This window comes from Heterodontus francisci, chromosome 4 (genome assembly GCF_036365525.1).
Source record: "Heterodontus francisci isolate sHetFra1 chromosome 4, sHetFra1.hap1, whole genome shotgun sequence".
Taxonomy (NCBI): Eukaryota; Metazoa; Chordata; class Chondrichthyes; order Heterodontiformes; family Heterodontidae; genus Heterodontus; species Heterodontus francisci.
The window spans coordinates 8,908,288-8,926,757 of record NC_090374.1 but is presented as its reverse complement, the minus strand read 5'-3'; the positions used below and the strand labels follow the sequence as shown (position 1 = coordinate 8,926,757).

General features: G+C 54.8%; 1 protein-coding gene across 1 annotated transcript in view; it reads left to right on the top strand.

Moving 5' to 3' along the window:
• The first annotated feature begins 3,529 nt into the window (after positions 1-3,529).
• LOC137368882 (complement component C7-like) overlaps positions 3,530-18,470 on the top strand; it is a 308,317-nt gene continuing 293,376 nt past the window's right edge. The window contains exons 1-2 of the mRNA XM_068029116.1: positions 3,530-3,576; positions 12,153-12,219. Of these exons, the coding sequence (XP_067885217.1) occupies positions 3,551-3,576; positions 12,153-12,219 (93 nt within the window). The 5' untranslated portion in view covers positions 3,530-3,550. The remainder of the gene's footprint in view (positions 3,577-12,152; positions 12,220-18,470) is intronic.

Genomic DNA, 18,470 nt, shown 5'->3' with positions numbered 1-18,470 from the left:
GGAGTGGGTGAGGGAGGAGTGGGTGAGGGGAGGAGTGGGTGAGGGGCGGAGAGTGTGAGGGGAGGAGTGGGTGAGGGGAGGAGTGGGTGAGGGGCGGAGTGGCTGAGGGGAGGGGTGGGTGAGGGGAGGAGTGGGTGAGGGGCGGAGAGTGTGAGGGGTGGAGTGGGTGAGGGAAGGAGTGGGTGAGGGGCGGAGAGGGTGAGGGGAGGAGTGGGTGAGGGGCGGAGAGGGTGAGGGAGAAGTGGGTGAGGGGCGGAGTGGGTGAGGGGTGGAGAGGGTGAGGAGCGGAGTGGGTGAGGGGAGGAGTGGGTGAGGGGCGGAGAGTGTGAGGGGAGGAGTGGTGAGGGGAGGAGTTGGTGAGGGGCGGAGAGGGTGAGGGTCGGAGAGGGTGAGGGTCGGAGATGGTGAGGGGAGGAGTGGTGAGGGGTGGAGAGGGTGAGGGGAGGAGTGGGTGAGGGGAGGAGTGGGTGAGGGGCGGAGCGGGTGAGGGGCGGAGAGGGTGAGGGGAGGAGTGGGTGAGGCTCGGAGTGGGTGAGGGAGGAGTGGGTGAGGGCGGAGCGGGTGAGGGGAGGAGTGGGTGAGGGCGGAGAGGGTGAGGGGAGGAGTGGGTGAGGGAGGAGTGGGTGAGGGGAGGAGTGGGTGAGGGAGGAGTGGGTGAGGGGCGGAGAGGGTGAGGGGAGGAGTGGGTGAGGGGAGGAGTTGGTGAGGGGCGGAGAGGGTGATGGTCGGAGAGGGTGGGGGCTGGAGAGGGTGAGGGGCGGAGTGGGTGAGGGCGGAGAGGGTGAGGGAGGAGTGGGTGAGGGCGGAGTGGGTGAGGGGAGGGGTGGGTGAGGGGAGGAGTGGGTGAGGGGCGGAGGGTGTGAGGGGCGGAGTGGGTGAGCGAAGGAGTGGGTGAGGGGCGGAGAGGGTGAGGGGAGGAGTGGGTGAGGGGCGGAGAGGGTGAGGGGGAGGAGTGGGTGAGGGGCGGAGTGGGTGAGGGGTGGAGGGGGTGAGGGGCGGAGTGGGTGAGGGGAGGAGTGGGTGAGGGGCGGAGAGTGTGAGGGGAGGAGTGGGTGAGGGGAGGAGTTGGTGAGGGGCGGAGAGGGTGAGGGGAGGAGTGGGTGAGGGGAGGAGGTGGTGAGGGGCGGAGAGGGTGAGGGTCGGAGAGGTGAGGGGAGGAGTGGGTGAGGGGTGGAGAGGGTTTGGGGTGGAGTGGGTGAGGGGAGGAGTGGGTGAGGGGCGGAAGCGGGTGAGGGGCGGAGAGGGTGAGGGGAGGAGTGGGTGAGGGGAGGAGTGGGTGAGGGCGGAGCGGGTGAGGGGAGGAGTGGTTGAGGGGCGGAGAGGGTGAGGGGAGGAGTGGGTGAGGGGAGGAGTGGGTGAGGGGCGGAGCGGTGAGGGGAGGAGTGGTTGAGGGGCGGAAGAGGGTGAGGGGAGGAGTGGGTGAGGGGAGGAGTGGATGTGAGGGAGGAGTGGGTGAGGGGCGGAGAGGGTGAGGGGAGGAGTGGTTGAGGGGCGGAGAGGGTGAGGGGAGGAGTGGTGAGGGGAGGAGTGGGTGAGGGGAGGAGTGGTGAGGGGCGGAGAGGGTGAGGGGAGGAGTGGGTGAGGGGAGGAGTGGGTGAGGGGAGGAGTGGGTGAGGGGCGGAGAGGGTGACGGGAGGAGTGGGTGAGGGGAGGAGTGGGTGAGGGGAGGAGTGGGTGAGGGGGCGGAGAGGGTGAGGGGCCAGAGAGAGTCTGACGGATTGGTGTATAGCAGGCTGCGATGGTGCTGAGACCAAGGTTGGCTCCTGCAGGGCTGTGCAATGAGTGTGAGAGATGTGAAGGAATTGCCATGTCCTGGTGAGATCATAAATGCTCTCCTGCTCTGTGGCCAGATCCCAGTGAAGGGGCTTTCGCACCGACCTGTTGTAACATCTCTCGCGATGTCCAAGCACCGATGTGCCGCTGTATCTGCGCAGGACGAGGATATCCTTTCTCTTGTTCACTTTGCTCTGTCTCCGCAGCCGTATCACAAACTCTCAAGGCTGCTCTGGAACTCACAGATCCTCCCGACCTCTTCCTCCAGCTCTGAGGTACTGCTTCGCTCCTTTATCCATGATTATTAAGCCCCTCCTGCCGAAAATGCTACTAGTCCATTAGAACCAGGAGCGAAGTCTCACTTCCCGTCTCCTACCTGGCGGGATCATGGAAAAGGGATTGCTGGGCCCGATGCTGCTGCTCTCACCCTCCCCACTGCCCCCACCCCCCCCACCCCATTACCCCCAGTGAGACCAGAATCACCCCTATTGCCTCCAGTCTGGGCTCCTAACTTTCAGAGTTACCAAGAGGATGGGGTGAGTGAAGAAATTACTGTGATGATCGCAGTATAAGAGACTCTCATAGAAACCAGAGTAATTGGGGATTTTTCATTAGAGAAGGTTGGAGGGACCTGATAAAGGAGATAAACGAGGTTTTGGTAAATGAGGATACAAACTATTATCAGCGGTCAGCGAGTCAGTAACCAGATGAGATAAACTCAATATAATCAGCAAAACCATGGAGAAGGAGGTCAGAGATACATTTCTGTGCCGACGTTGTTATGATATGGGACATCTGATACGGTAGGGGCAGGAGGAGGGGCGAAATTTTAGGAAAAGGGAAGTTTGAAAGGGTATAGGAGAAGGGAGTGGCTGAATGACCTCCGACAGTGTGGAGATAGAAGAGGGGAGTGGGATGAATGGCTCCAGTGTGGGTATAGGAGGAAGGAGTGGCTGAATGGCCTCCTCCAGTGTGGGTGTAGGAGAAGGGAGTGGGCTGAATGGCCTCCAGTGTGGGTATAGGAGAAGGGAGTGGAATGAATGGCCTCCAGTGTGGGTATAGGAGAAGGGAGTGGGCTGAATGGCCTCCTCCTGTGTGGGTATAGAGAAGGGAGTGGGCTGAATGGGCTCCTCCAGTGTGGGTATAGGATAAGGGAGTGGGCTGATTGGCCTCCAGTGTGGGTATAGGAGAAGGGAGTGGCTGAATTGCCTCCTCCAGTGTGAGGATAGGAGAAGGGAGTGGGCTGAATGGGCTCCTCCAGTGTGGGTATAGGAGAAGGGAGTGGGCTGAAAGGCCTCCAGTGTGGGTATAGGAGATGGCGTTGGGCTGAATGGCCTCCAGTGTGGGTATAGGAGATGGGGTTGGGCTGAATGGCCTCCAGTGTGGGTATAGGAGATGGGGTTGGGCTGAATGGCCTCCAGTGTGGGTAAAGGAGATGGGGTTGGGCTGAATGGCCTCCAGTGTGGGTATAGGAGATGGGGTTGGGCTGAATGGCCTCCAGTGTGGGTATAGGAGATGGGGTTGGGCTGAATGGCCTCCAGTGTGGGGATAGGAGATGGGGTTGGGCTGAATGGCCTCCAGTGTGGGTATAGGAGATGGGGTTGGCTGAATGGCCTACAGTGTGGGTATAGGAGATGGGGTTGGGCTGAATGGCCTCCAGTGTGGGTATAGGAGCCAAGCTGTGAAATGCCAGCGAGCTGGAGAGTGAACGGTAAAGGTCAATGTTTGATGCCTGACTTTGTTCTCCCTTTAGCTGCTTCTCCTGGTTTCCGTGGTGATGGCCCAGGCTCAGGCACAATACTCGTAAGTTCACAACCTTCTGTCCCCTCTCGTGAAGCATTGTTAAAGCAACTAGACATTACAGTACCAGAGGAGGGACTGAGGGATGAGGGGAGAGCAATTGAGGGACAAGAGGGAGGGATTGAGGGATATAGAGAGAGGGATTGAGGGATGAGTGGAGAGGGATTGAGCGACAAGGAGGGAGGGATTGAGGGACAAGGGGAGAGAGACTGAGGAACAAGGAGGGAGGGATTGAGGGATATGAGGAGAGGGATTGATGATTATGTGGAGCGGGGCTGAGGGAAACAGAGGGAGGGACTGTGGGACACAGCGGAAGGGTCTGAGGGACACTGAGAAAGGGACTGAGAGACACAGACAGGAATTGAGGGACACAAAGAGAGGGACTGAGGGACATGGAGACAAAGTAAGTAAGTGTGCTTAATCGATCAAAGAGGATGAGGCACGTTGACCCAGTGGAAAATGTGTTGGGAATGATTGTACAGTTAAACAGGATATCCCCTCCTGAGGGAGAGTGAGGTTCAAATGGAAACTCCCCTCCTGAGGGAGAGTGAGGTTAAAGAGGAAACTCCCCTCCGGAGGGAGAGTGAGGTTAAAGAGGATACTCCCCTCCGGAGGGAGAGTGAGGTTAAACAGGATATCCCCTCCTGAGGGAGAGTGAGGTTAAACAGGATATCCCCTCCTGAGGGAGAGTGAGGTTCAAATGGAAACTCCCCTCCTGAGGGAGAGTGAGGTTAAACAGGATATCCCCTCCTGAGGGAGAGTGAGGTTCAAATGGAAACTCCCCTCCTGAGGGAGAGTGAGGTTAAACAGGATACTCCCCTCCGGAGAGTGAGTGAGGTTAAAGAGGATATCCCCTCCTGAGGGAGAGTGAGGTTAAACAGGATATCCCCTCCTGAGGGAGAGTGAGGTTAAACAGGATATCCCCTCCGGAGGGAGAGTGAGGTTAAAGAGGATACTCCCCTCCGGAGAGTGACTGAGGTTAAAGAGGATAGTCCCCTCCGGAGAGTGAGTGAGGTTAAAGAGGATAGTCCCCTCCGGAGAGTGAGTGAGGTTAAACAGGATATCCCCTCCTGAGGGAGAGTGAGGTTAAAGAGGATACTCCCCTCCGGAGGGAGAGTGAGGTTAAAGAGGATACTCCCCTCCTGAGGGAGAGTGAGGTTAAAGAGGATATCCCCTCCTGAGGGAGAGTGAGGTTAAAGAGGAAACTCCCCTCCTGAGGGAGAGTGAGGTTAAAGAGGAAACTCCCCTCCTGAGGGAGAGTGAGGTTAAAGAGGATACTCCCCTCCTGAGGGAGAGTGAGGTTAAAGAGGATATCCCCTCCTGAGGGAGAGTGAGGTTAAAGAGGATATCCCCTCCTGAGGGAGAGTGAGGTTAAAGAGGATATCCCCTCCTGAGGGAGAGTGAGGTTAAACAGGATATCCCCTCCGGAGGGAGAGTGAGGTTAAAGAGGATACTCCCCTCCGGAGGGAGAGTGAGGTTAAAGAGGATATCCCCTCCTGAGGGAGAGTGAGGTGAAACAGGATATCCCCTCCTGAGGGAGAGTGAGGTTAAACAGGATATCCCCTCCTCAGGGAGAGTGAGGTTAAAGAGGATACTCCCCTCCGGAGGGAGAGTGAGGTTAAAGAGGATACTCCTCTCCTGAGGGAGAGTGAGGTGAAACAGGATATCCCCTCCTGAGGAAGAGTGAGGTTAAACAGGATATCCCCTCCTGAGGGAGAGTGAGGTTAAACAGGATACTCCCCTCCGGAGAGTGAGTGAGGTTAAACAGGATATCCCCTCCTGAGGGAGAGTGAGGTTAAACAGGATATCCCCTCCTCAGGGAGAGTGAGGTTAAACAGGATATCCCCTCCTGAGGGAGAGTGAGGTTAAACAGGATATCCCCTCCTGAGGGAGAGTGAGGTTAAAGAGGATACTCCCCTCCTGAGGGAGAGTGAGGTTAAAGAGGATACTCCCCTCCGGAGAGTGAGTGAGGTTAAACAGGATATCCCCTCCTGAGGGAGAGTGAGGTTAAAGAGGATACTCCCCTCCTGAGGGAGAGTGAGGTTAAACAGGATATCCCCTCCTGAGGGAGAGTGAGGTTAAACAGGATATCCCCTCCTGAGGGAGAGTGAGGTTAAAGAGGATACTCCCCTCCTGAGGGAGAGTGAGGTTAAAGAGGATACTCCCCTCCGGAGAGTGAGTGAGGTTAAACAGGATATCCCCTCCTGAGGGAGAGTGAGGTTAAACAGGATATCCCCTCCTGAGGGAGAGTGAGGTTAAAGAGGATACTCCCCTCCTGAGGGAGAGTGAGGTTAAAGAGGATAGTCCCCTCCGGAGAGTGAGTGAGGTTAAAGAGGATAGTCCCCTCCGGAGAGTGAGTGAGGTTAAAGAGGATAGTCCCCTCCGGAGAGTGAGGGAGGTTAAAGAGGATACTCCCCTCCTGAGAGTGAGTGAGGTTAAAGAGGAAACTCCCCTCCTGAGGGAGAGTGAGGTTAAAGAGGAAACTCCCCTCCTGAGGGAGAGTGAGGTTAAACAGGATATCCCCTCCTGAGGGAGAGTGAGGTTAAACAGGATACTCCCCTCCGGAGGGAGAGTGAGGTTAAACAGGATATCCCCTCCTGAGGGAGAGTGAGGTTAAAGAGGATACTCCCCTCCGGAGGGAGAGTGAGGTTAAAGAGGATAGTCCCCTCCGGAGGGAGAGTGAGGTTAAACAGGATATCCCCTCCTGAGGGAGAGTGAGGTTAAACAGGATACTCCCCTCCGGAGGGAGAGTGAGGTTAAACAGGATATCCCCTCCTGAGGGAGAGTGAGGTTAAAGAGGATACTCCCCTCCGGAGGGAGAGTGAGGTTAAAGAGGATAGTCCCCTCCGGAGAGTGAGTGAGGTTAAAGAGGATAGTCCCCTCCGGAGAGTGAGTGAGGTTAAAGAGGATAGTCCCCTCCGGAGAGTGAGGGAGGTTAAAGAGGATACTCCCCTCCTGAGAGTGAGTGAGGTTAAAGAGGAAACTCCCCTCCTGAGGGAGAGTGAGGTTAAAGAGGAAACTCCCCTCCTGAGGGAGAGTGAGGTTAAAGAGGAAACTCCCCTCCTGAGGGAGAGTGAGGTTAAACAGGATATCCCCTCCTGAGGGAGAGTTAGGTTAAAGAGGATACTCCCCTCCGGAGGGAGAGTGAGGTTAAAGAGGATACTCCCCTTGGGAGAGTGAGTGAGGTTAAAGAGGATAGTCCCCTCCAGAGAGTGAGTGAGGTTAAAGAGGATACTCCCCTCCTGAGAGTGAGTGAGGTTAAAGAGGAAACTCCCCTCCTGAGGGAGAGTGAGGTTAAAGAGGATACTCCCCTCCTGAGGGAGAGTGAGGTTAAAGAGGAAACTCCCCTCCTGAGGGAGAGTGAGGTTAAACAGGATATCCCCTCCTGAGGGAGAGTGAGGTTAAAGAGGATACTCCCCTCCGGAGGGAGAGTGAGGTGAAAGAGGATACTCCCCTCCGGAGAGTGAGTGAGGTTAAAGAGGATAGTCCCCTCCGGAGAGTGAGTGAGGTTAAAGAGGATACTCCCCTCCTGAGGGAGAGTGAGGTTAAAGAGGATACTCCCCTCCTGAGGGAGAGTGAGGTTAAAGAGGAAACTCCCCTCCTGAGGGAGAGCGAGGCTAAACAGGATATCCCCTCCAGAGAGTGAGTGAGGTTAAAGAGGATACTCCCCTCCTGAGGGAGAGTGAGGTTCAAGAGGAAACTCCCCTCCTGAGGGAGAGTGAGGTTCAAATGGAAACTCCCCTCCTGAGGGAGAGTGAGGTTAAAGAGGAAACTCTCCTCCTGAGGGAGAGTGAGGTAAAAGAGGAAACTCTCCTCCTGAGGGAGAATGAGGTTAAAGAGGAAACTCCCCTCCTGAGGGAGAGTGAGGTTAAAGAGGAAACTCCCCTCCTGAGGGAGAGTGAGGTTAAAGAGGAAACTCCCCTCCTGAGGGAGAGTGAGGTTAAAGAGGAAACTCTCCTCCTGAGGGAGAGTGAGGTTAAACAGGATATCCCCTCCTGAGGGAGAGTGAGGTTAAAGAGGAAACTCCCCTCCTGAGGGAGAGGGAGGTTAAAGAGGAAACTCTCCTCCTGAGGGAGAGGGAGGTTAAAGAGGAAACCCCCCTCCTGAGGGAGAGTGAGGATAAAGAGGAAACTCTCCTCCTGAGGGAGAGGGAGGTTAAACAGGATACCCCCTCCTGAGGGAGAGTGAGGTTAAAGAGGAAACTCCCCTCCTGAGGGAGAGGGAGGTTAAAGAGGAAACTCTCCTCCTGAGGGAGAGGGAGGTTAAAGAGGAAACTCCCCTCCTGAGGGAGAGGGAGGTTAAAGAGGAAACTCCCCTCCTGAGGGAGAGGGAGGTTAAAGAGGAAACTCTCCTCCTGAGGGAGAGGGAGGTTAAAGAGGAACTCCCCTCCTGAGGGAGAGTGAGGTTAAAGAGGATACTCCCCTCCTGAGGGAGAGGGAGGTTAAAGAGGAAACTCCCCTCCTGAGGGAGAGGGAGGTTAAAGAAGAAACTCTCCTCATGAGGGAGATGGAGGTTAAAGAGGAAACTCCCCTCCTGAGGGAGAGTGAGGTTAAAGAGGAAACTCTCCTCCTGAGGGAGAGGGAGAGGGAGGTTAAAGAGGAAACTCTCCTCCTGAGGGAGAGGGAGGTTAAAGAGGAAACTCTCCTCCTGAGGGAGAGTGAGGTTAAAGAGGAAACTCTCCTCCTGAGGGAAAGGGAGGTTAAAGAGGAAACTCCCCTCCTGAGGGAGAGTGAGGTTAAAGAGGAAACTCCCCTCCTGAGGGAGAGTGAGGTTAAAGAGGAAACTCTCCTCCTGAGGGAGAGTGAGGTTAAACAGGATATCCCCTCCTGAGGGAGAGGGAGGTGAAAGAGGAAACTCCCCTCCTGAGGGAGAGGGAGGTTAAAGAGGAAACCCCCCTCCTGAGGGAGAGTGAGGTTAAAGAGGAAACCCCCCTCCTGAGGGAGAGTGAGGTTAAAGAGGAAACTCTCCTCCTGAGGGAGAGGGAGGTTAAAGAGGATACTCTCCTCCTGAGGGAGAGGGAGGTTAAAGAGGAAACTCCCCTCCTGAGGGAGAGGGAGGTTAAAGAGGAAACTCCCCTCCTGAGGGAGAGTGAGGTAAAAGAGGAAACTCTCCTCCTGAGGGAAAGGGAGGTTAAAGAGGAAACTCCCCTCCTGAGGGAGAGTGAATTTAAAGAGGAAACTCCCCTCCCGAGGGAGAGGGAGGTTAAAGAGGAAACTCTCCTCCTGAGGGAGAGGGAGGTTAAAGAGGAAACTCTCCTCCTGAGGGAGAGGGAGGTTAAAGAGGATACTCCCCTCCTGAGGGAGAGGGAGGTTAAAGAGGAAACTCTCCTCCTGAGGGAGAGGGAGGTTAAAGAGGAAACTCCCCTCCTGAGGGAGAGGGAGGTTAAAGAGGATACTCCCCTCCTGAGGGAGAGGGAGGTTAAAGAGGAAACTCTCCTCCTGAGGGAGAGGAAGGTTAAAGAGGAAACTCCCCTCCTGAGGGAGAGGGAGGTTAAAGAGGAAACTCTCCTCCTGAGGGAGATGGAGGTTAAAGAGGAAACTCCCCTCCTGAGGGAGAGTGAGGTTAAAGAGGAAAATCTCCTCCTGAGGGAGAGGGAGAGGGAGGTTAAAGAGGAAACTCTCCTCCTGAGGGAGAGGGAGGTTAAAGAGGAAACTCTCCTCCTGAGGGAGAGTGAGGTTAAAGAGGAAACTCTCCTCCTGAGGGAAAGGGAGGTTAAAGAGGAAACTCCCATCCTGAGGGAGAGTGTTTAAAGAGGCTGCTTCCCTCCTGAAGGAGAGTGAGGTTAAAGAGGAAACTCCCCTCCTGAGGGAGAGGGAGGTTAAAGAGGAAACTCTCCTCCTGAGGGAGAGTGAGGTTAAAGAGGAAACTCCCCTCCTGAGGGAGAGGGAGGTTAAAGAGGAAACTCCCCTCCTGAGGGAGAGGGAGGTTAAAGAGGAAACTCCCCTCCTGAGGGAGTGGGAGGTTAAAGAGGAAACTCCCCTCCTGAGGGAGAGTGAGGTTAAAGAGGAAACTCTCCTCCTGAGGGAAAGGGAGGTTAAAGAGGAAACTCCCCTCCTGAGGGAGAGTGAGGTTAAAGAGGCTGCTTCCCTCCTGAGGGAGAGTGAGGTTAAAGTGGAAACTCCCCTCCTGAGGGAGAGGGAGGTTAAAGAGGAAACTCTCCTCCTGAGGGAGAGGGAGGTTAAAGAGGAAACTCCCCTCCTGAGGGAGAGGGAGGTTAAAGAGGAAACTCTCCTCCTGAGGAAGAGGGAGGTTAAAGAGGAAACTCTCCTCATGAGGGAGATGGAGGTTAAAGAGGAAACTCTCCTCCTGAGGGAGAGTGAGGTTAAAGAGGATACTCCCCTCCTGAGGGAGAGGGAGGTTAAAGAGGAAACTCTGCTCCTGAGGGAGAGTGAGGTTAAAGAGGATACTCCCCTCCTGAGGGAGAGGGAGGTTAAAGAGGAAACTCCCCTCCTGAGGGTGAGTGAGGTTAAAGAGGATACTCCCCTCCTGAGGGAGAGGGAGGTTAAAGAGGAGACTCCCCTCCTGAGGGAGAGGGAGGTTAAAGAGGATACTCCCCACCTGAGGTAGAGGGAGGTTAAAGAGGAAACTCCACTCCTGAGGGAGAGTGAGGTTAAAGAGGATACTCCCCTCCTGAAGGAGAGTGAGGTTAAAGTGGAAACTCCCCTCCTGAGGGAGAGGGAGGTTAAAGAGGAAACACCCCTCCTGAGGGAAAGGGAGGTTAAAGAGGATACTCCCCTCCTGAGGGAGAGGGAGGTTAAAGAGGAAACACCCCTCCTGAGGGAAAGGGAGGTTAAAGAGGATACTCCCCTCCTGAAGGAGAGTGAGGTTAAAGAGGAAACTCCCCTCCTGAGGGAGAGGGAGGTTAAAGAGGAAACACCCCTCCTGAGGGAAAGGGAGGTTAAAGAGGATACTCCCCTCCTGAGGGAGAGGGAGGTTAAAGAGGAAACTCCCCTCCTGAGGGAGAGGGAGGTTAAAGAGGATACTCCCCTCCTGAGGGAGAGTGAGGTTAAACAGGAAACTCCCCTCCTGAGGGAGAGTGTGGTTAAAGAGGAAACTCCCCTCCTGAGGGAGAGTGAGGTTAAAGAGTGTTGGCCAGTGGCTGCAAGAAATACAGAATCATTTACAAACTGCTGGGATTGTTTAACTTGTAATAACCTGGAGATCAGACACTGGCCTGTGCTGTTAAAAACCAGTTTGAACTGATTAATTTATGAGACAAGAGAAAGGAACGATCACAGGGAAAGAGCCTTATTTGGACACGGTGTGATACCAGGGTCTATGGGGCTGGGCCAATAAGGAGAAGATGTGAACAAGGTGAGCAGGCTTAAACCAACCGGAAAGAGACAGCTCAGATTTGGAGAGATATGAGGGAGGATAAGTATGGAGAATCTCGGGCATAGAGCCAGCGATAAACTCCGGAGATCAACCATTGTGGAAGTGGAAGACCCTGCGTGAGCAACGCGGCGACGACGTAAAAGAGAGAGGGCGGAACGCCTGGCCAGCGCTAACTCTCCCCTTTATCGGGTATTATCCTTTATTTTCTGTGACTAGGTCAGGGAAAGGTCAGAGGAACCTAATGGGTGTGCTTATCGATTCTAGCTAGCTTTGTTATTAACTGTATAACCCAGTTTGAGTTGCATGCTTTTATCTGACTAAGTGTATAAGCCTTATTCTTACATTGTACAACAACGTGAATAAAGTAAATTGATAGTTAAAGAAAGGACTGAGTTTCCACCTCTTTGTACTAAGCCATTAACCGTAGCCGGTGGATTAGGTGGAGGGTGGCTCTCCTGTAACCCGATATCCCAAACACCCAGCCTGAGCCTGAATTAAGAGGACTTAGTCCCACGTGACGGCCAGGATCAAGTGGGTATAGGGAATAAAGGGGCCAAGGGGGAGTTGACTCCGCGCCACGGTTTACAAGAGGATACTCCCCTCCTGAGGGAGAGTGAGGTTCAAGAGGATACTCCCCTCCTGAGGGTGAATGAGGTTAAAGAGGATACTCCCCTGCTGAGGGCGAGTGAGGTTAAAGAGGATACTCCCCTCCTGAGGGAGAGTGAGGTTCAAGAGGATACTCCCCTCCTGAGGGAGAGGGAGGTTAAAGAGGCTGCTTCCCTCCTGAAGGAGAGTGAGGTTATAGAGGCTTCTTCCCTCCTGAGGGAGAGTGAGGTTATAAAGGCTTCTTCCCTCCTGAGGGAGAGCGAGGTTAAAGAGGCTACGCCCCTGCTGAGGGTGAATGAGGTTAAAGAGGAAACTCCCCTCCTGAGGGAGAGGGAGGTTAAAGGGGATACTCCCCTCCTGAGGGAGAGGGAGGTTAAAGAGGATACTCCCCTCCTGAGGGAGAGTGAGGTTATAGAGTGTTGGGTAGTAGTATAGTGATTGTCATGAACTGATCCATTGGGTTGAAATGTCCAATGCAGTCAGACCACTGAATATACTGTGAGAATGTTCGGATAGGTTTGAAAATCTCGTCCTGTATTTTGTTTGCTGCCTATGCATTTGTGGAATGATAATAGTCAGCGAGGGAGGGCCCGACTTCAAGTGTCACCTAGTCTAACTGCTGTCTTCTCTGCCAACAGTGCCATCCATTGCCAATGGGGGCAGTTCAGCCCCTGGAGTGAGTGTGAGGGCTGTAACCATACTCAGGTCAGTCAACACTTGCTAACGAGTACACATAGTCAGAGCTGGGGGTGAGGGGGTAAACAGCCAACCAAATAGCCAGAGTGCAAGAACAAAAAGAGAACGTTTTATAAAGTTAGTGAATGGTAAATGGTTACACCAGGCAGGTAAACGGAAAGTGCCATCGCCCTTCTACATACTGTCAACCATTTTCAATTACCTGCAGACCTACCGTGGAATTGCTCAGGAGGTAGACTCGAGCTGCAAGCACAGTTATGGTGTTTAGTTGCCGTGTTTGGGGATGTATTCCTTTAAAGTTGCTGCTCAGTTGCACCCTGCAGTAATTTAGTCCAAGTAAACATCCTGAGGTTATTTAGAGGCTAATTGCTAAGAAATATTTCTGTAGATTGGCGGCTGCTGGTAAACCCCAGCTCCTGCTGTTGGAGTGAGAAGAAACAGCAGGAATTGGTCAACCCTTTCAATCCAGTGTGGCCGATGCATTTACCTGTCGAACATTTACCTCGTAGAGTCATAGAGTTATACAGCACAGAAACAGGCCCTTTGGCCCATCATGTTCATGCCAGCCATCAAGCACCTATCTATTCTAATCCTATTTTCCAGCACTTGGCCCATAGCCTTGTATGCTATGGCGTTTCAAGTGCTCATCTAAATACTTCTTAAATGTTGTGAGAGTTCCTGTCTCTACCACCTCTTCAGGCAGTGTATTCCAGATTCCAACCACCCTCTGAGTGGAAATTTTTTTCCTCAAATCCCCTCTAAACCTCCTGCCCCTTACCTTAAATCTATGCCCCCTGGTTATTGACCCCTCTGCTATGGGAAACAAGTTTCTTCCTATTTATCCTATCAATGCCCCTCATAATTTTGTATACCTCAATCAGGTCCCCCTCAGCCTTCTCTGCTTTAAGGAAAACAGCCCTAGCCTTTTCAGTCTCTCTTCATAGCTGAAATGCTCCAGCCCAGGCAACATCCTGGTGAATCTCCGCTGCATCCTCTCCAGAGCAATCACATCCTTCCTATAGTGTGGTGCCCAGAACTGTACACAGTACACCAGCTGTGGCCTAACTGACTTTCCTGTCAAATATTTACCTGTCGAACATTTACCTATCGCACATACATACCTTAACAGCACTGTGGATGTACCTACACCCCAAGGACTGCAGCGGTTCAAGGCAGTTCACCACCACCTTCTCAAGGGCAATTAGGGATGGGCAATAAATGCTGGCCTAGCCAGCGATGCCCACATCCCACAAATGAATAAAAAAAACATATCCCTGCTACACATATACCTATCACACATTTCCTTCGCACATATATACCTGTCACATACATATATCTGTAACACAGAGATACCTGTCACATAGTTATCTGTTGTACATATACATCTGTCACAGATTTACCTGTCACACACACATTCCTGTCGCGCATTTACGTGTCACACATTTACCTTTCAAACATATACCTTTTGCACATCTGTACCTGTCTTTACTTGTCACTCCAGTGCCTGTCCCTGCCTGTCACACAAATACCTCTCCCTGCCTGTCACACCTGTACCTATCTTTGCCTATCACATATGCACCTGTCTCTACCTATTTCACCTGTACCTGCACATACTTGTCACACCGGTGCCTGTCTCTACCTGCGACAGCTGTAACTCTCCCTATCTGTCACAACTGTAACTGTCTCTACTTGTCACACCTGTACCTGTCCCTACCTGTCACACCTCTACCTGTCCCTACTTGTCACACCAGTGCCTGTCCCTACCTGTCACACCTGTATTTGTCCGTACCTGTCACACCTGTACCTGCCTCTACCTATTTCTGCCTGTGACACTTGTACGTGTCCCTACCTTTCACACCTGTACCTGTCCCTGCCTGCCACACCTGTACCTATCTCTGCCTGTCACACCTGTAGCTGTCCCTACCTGTCACACCTGTACCTGCGCCTGCCCCTACCTGCCACACCTGTCCCTGCGCCTGCCCCTACCTGCCACACCTGTCCCTGCCCCTACCTGTCACACCTGTCTCTACCTGTCACACCTGTACCTGTCACTGCCTGTGAAACCTTTACTTGTCCCTCCCTGTCACACCTGTACTTGTCCGTACCTGTCACACCTGTACCTGCCTCTACCTATTTCTGCCTGTGACACTTGTACGTGTCCCTACCTTTCACACCTGTACCTGTCCCTCCCTATCACACCTGTACCTGTCCCTGCCTGCCACACCTGTACCTATCTCTGCCTGTCACACCTGTAGCTGTCCCTAACTGTCACACCTGTACCTGCTCCTGCCTGTCACACCTGTACCTGCCCCTACCTGTCACACCTGTACCTGCCCCTGCCCCTACCTGCCACACCTGTCCCTGCCCCTACCTGTCACACCTGTCTCTACCTGTCACACCTGTACCTGTCACTGCCTGTGAAACATTTACTTGTCCCTCCCTGTCACACCTGTACTTGTCCGTACCTGTCACACCTGTACCTGCCTCTACCTATTTCTGCCTGTGACACTTGTACGTGTCCCTACCTTTCACACCTGTACCTGTCCCTCCCTATCACACCTGTACCTGTCCCTGCCTGCCACACCTGTACCTATCTCTGCCTGTCACACCTGTAGCTGTCCCTACCTGTCACACCTGTAGCTGTCCCTACATGTCACACCTGTACCTGCTCCTGCCTGTCACACCTGTACCTGCACCTACCTGTCACACCTGTACCTGCCCCTGCCCCTACCTGCCACACCTGCCCCTGCCCCTACCTGTCACACCTGTCTCCACCTGTCATACCTGTACATGTCACTGCCTGTGAAACCTTTACTTGTCCCTCCCTGTCACACCTGTACCTGTCCCTCCCTGTCACACCTGTACCTGTTCCTCCCTGTCACACACCTGTACCTGTAACTACTTTTCACACCTGTACCTGTCCCTCCAGGTCACACCTGTACCTGTCCCTCCCTGTCACACCTGTACCTTTATCTGTCGCACCAGTACATGTCCCTATTTTTCACACCTGTACCTGTCCCTCCCTGTCACACCTGTACCTTTCTCTATCTGTCGCACCCGCAGCTGTCCCTACTTGTCACACCTGTACCTGTCCCTACTTTTCAGACCTGTACCTGTTTCTGCCTGTCACACCTGTACTTGTCCGTAACACTCACACCTGTGCCTGTAACTACCTTTCACACCTGTACCTGTCCCTACCTGTCACCCGTACCTCTCCTGCCTGTCACATGTGTACCTGTCACTGCCCATGACACCTGTACGTTTCCCTGCCTGTTGCACCTGTACCTGTCTCTGCCCGTGATACCTGTACCTCTCCCTACCCGTCGCACCTGTACCTGTCCCTGCCCGTGACACCTGTACCTGTCTCTGCCCATGACACCTGTACCTCTCCCTGCCTCTGGCACCTGTACCTGCCCTGCCCGTGACACCTGTACCTCTCCCTGCCTGTCGCACCTGTACCTGTCCCTGACCGTGACACCTGTACCTGTCTCTGCCCGTGACACCTGTACCTATCCTTGCCTGTCGCACCTGTACCTGTCCCTGCCCGTCACACCTGTACCTCTCCCTACCTGTCGCACCTGTACCTGTCCCTTCCCGTGGCAACTGTACCTCTCCCTGCCTGTCGCGCCTGTACCTGTCCCTGCCCGTGACACCTGTACCTGTCTCTGCCTGTGACACCTAAACCTCTCCCTGCCTCTCGCTCCTGTACCTTTCCCTGCCCGTGACACCTGTACCTGTCCCTTCCCGTGGCAACTGTACCTCTCCCTGCCTGTCGCGCCTGTACCTGTCCCTGCCCGTGACACCTGTACCTGTTTCTGCCCGTGACACCTGTACCTCTCCCTGCCTGTCGCACCTATACCTGTCCCTGCCCGTGACACCTGTACCTCTCCCTGCCTGTCGCCCTTGTACCTGTCCCTGCCAAGGACACCTGTACCTCTCCCTGCGGGTCGCACATGTACCGGTCCCTGTCCGTGACATCTGTACCTGGTCTGCCCGTGACACCTGTACCTCTCCCTGCCTCTCGCACCTGTACCTGTCCCTGCCCGTGACACTTGTACCTGTCTCTGCCCGTGACACCTGAACCTGTTTCTGCCCGTGACACCTGTACCTCTCCCTGCCTGTCGCACCTGTACCTGTCCCTGCCGTGACACCTGTACCTGTCCCTGCCCATGACACCTGTACCTGTCTCTGCCCGTGACACCTGTACCTGTCCCTGCCCGTGACACCTGTACCTGTCTCTGCCCGTGACACCTGTACCTCTCCATGCCTGTCACACTTGTACATGTCTCTGCCCGTGACACCTTTACCTGTCCCTGCCTGTCGCACCTGTACCTGTCCCTGCCCGTGACACCTGTACCTCTCCTTGCCTGTCGCACCTGTACCTGTCCCTGCCCGTGACACCTGTACCTCACCCTGCCTGTCGCACCTGTACCTGTCTCTGCCCGTGACACCAGTACCTGTCCCTGCCTGTCGTACCTGTAACTGTCCCTGCCCGTGACACCTGTACCTGTCTCTGCCCGTGACACCTGTACCTCTCCCTACCCGTCGAACCTGTACCTGTCCCTGGCTGTGACACCTATACCTGTCTCTGCCCGTGACACCTGTACCTCTCCCTGCCTGTGCACCTGTACCTGCCATGCCCGTGACACCTGTACCTCTCCCTGCCTGTCGCACCTGTACCTGTCCCTGACCGTGACACCTGTACCTGTCTCTGCCCGTGACACCTGTACCTATCCTAGCCTGTCGCACCTGTACCTGTCCCTGCCCGTGACACCTGTACCTCTCCCTACCTGTCACACCTGTACCTGTCCCTGCCCATGACACCTGTACCTGTCCCTGCCCGTGACACCTGTACCTGTCTCTGCCCGTGACACCTGTACCTCTCCCTGCCTGTCGCTCCTGTAACTGTCTCTGCCCGTGACACCTGTACCTGTCTCTGCCCGTGACACCTGTACCTCTCCCTGCCTGTCGCACCTATACCTGTCCCTGCCCGTGCCACCTGTACCTGTCTCTGCCCATGACACCTGTACCTGTCCCTGACAGTCGCACCTGTAGTTGTCGCTGCCCGTGACACCCGTACCTGTCTCTGCCCGTGACACCTGCACCTCTCCCTGCCTGTCGCACCTGCACCTGTCTCTGCCCATGACATCTGTACCTGTCTCTGCCCGTGACACCTGTACCTCTCCCTGCCTGTCGCACCAGTACCTGTCCCTGCCCATGACACCTGTACCTCTCCCTGCCTGTCGCACCTGTACCTGTCCCTGCCCGTGACACCTGTACCTGTCTCTGCCCGTGAAACCTGTACCTCTCCCTGCCTGTCGCACCTGTACCTGTCCCTGCCCGTGACACCTGTACCTGTCTCTGCCCGTTACACCTGTACCTGTCCCTGCCAGTCGCACCTGTCGCTGTCGCTGCCCGTGACACCTGTACCTGTCCCTGTCCGTGACACCTGTACATCTCCCTGCCTGTTGCACCTGTACCTGTCTCTGCCCGTGACACCAATACCTCTCCCTGCCTGTCGCACCCGGACCTGTCCCTGCCCGTGACACCTGTACATCTCCTTGCCTGTCACACCAGTACCTGTCCCTGCCTGTCGCACCTGTACCTCTCCCTGCCTGTCACACCTGTACCTGTCCCTGCCCGTGACACCTGTCCCTGTCCCTGCCCGTGACACCTGTACCTGTCTCTGCTCCTGACACCAGTACCTCTCCCTGCCTATCACACCTGTACCTGTCCCTGTCCATGACACCTGTACCTGTCTCCACCTGTGACACCATTACCTCTCCCTGCCCGTCGCACCTGTACCTATCCCTGTCCGTGACATCTGTACCTGGTCTGCCCTGACACCTGTACCTCTCCCTGCCTCTCGCACCTGTACCTGTCCCTGCCTGTGACACTTGTACCTGTCTCTGCCCGTGACACCTGAACCTGTTTCTGCCCGTGACACCTGTACCTCTCCCTGCCTGTTGCACCTTTACCTGTCCCTGCCGTGACACCTGTACCTGTCTCTGCCCGTGACGCCTGTACCTCTCCCTGCCTGTCGCTCCTGTACCTGTCTCTGCCCGTGACACCTGTACCTGTCTCTGCCCGTGACACCTGTCCCTGTCTCTGCCCGTGACACCTGTACCTTTCCATACCTGTCACACCTATACCTGTCCCTGCCTATCACACGTGTACTTTTCACTGCCCGTGACACCTATACCTGTCTCTGCCCGTGACACCTGTACCTCTCCCTGCCTGTCTCATCTGTACCTGTCCCT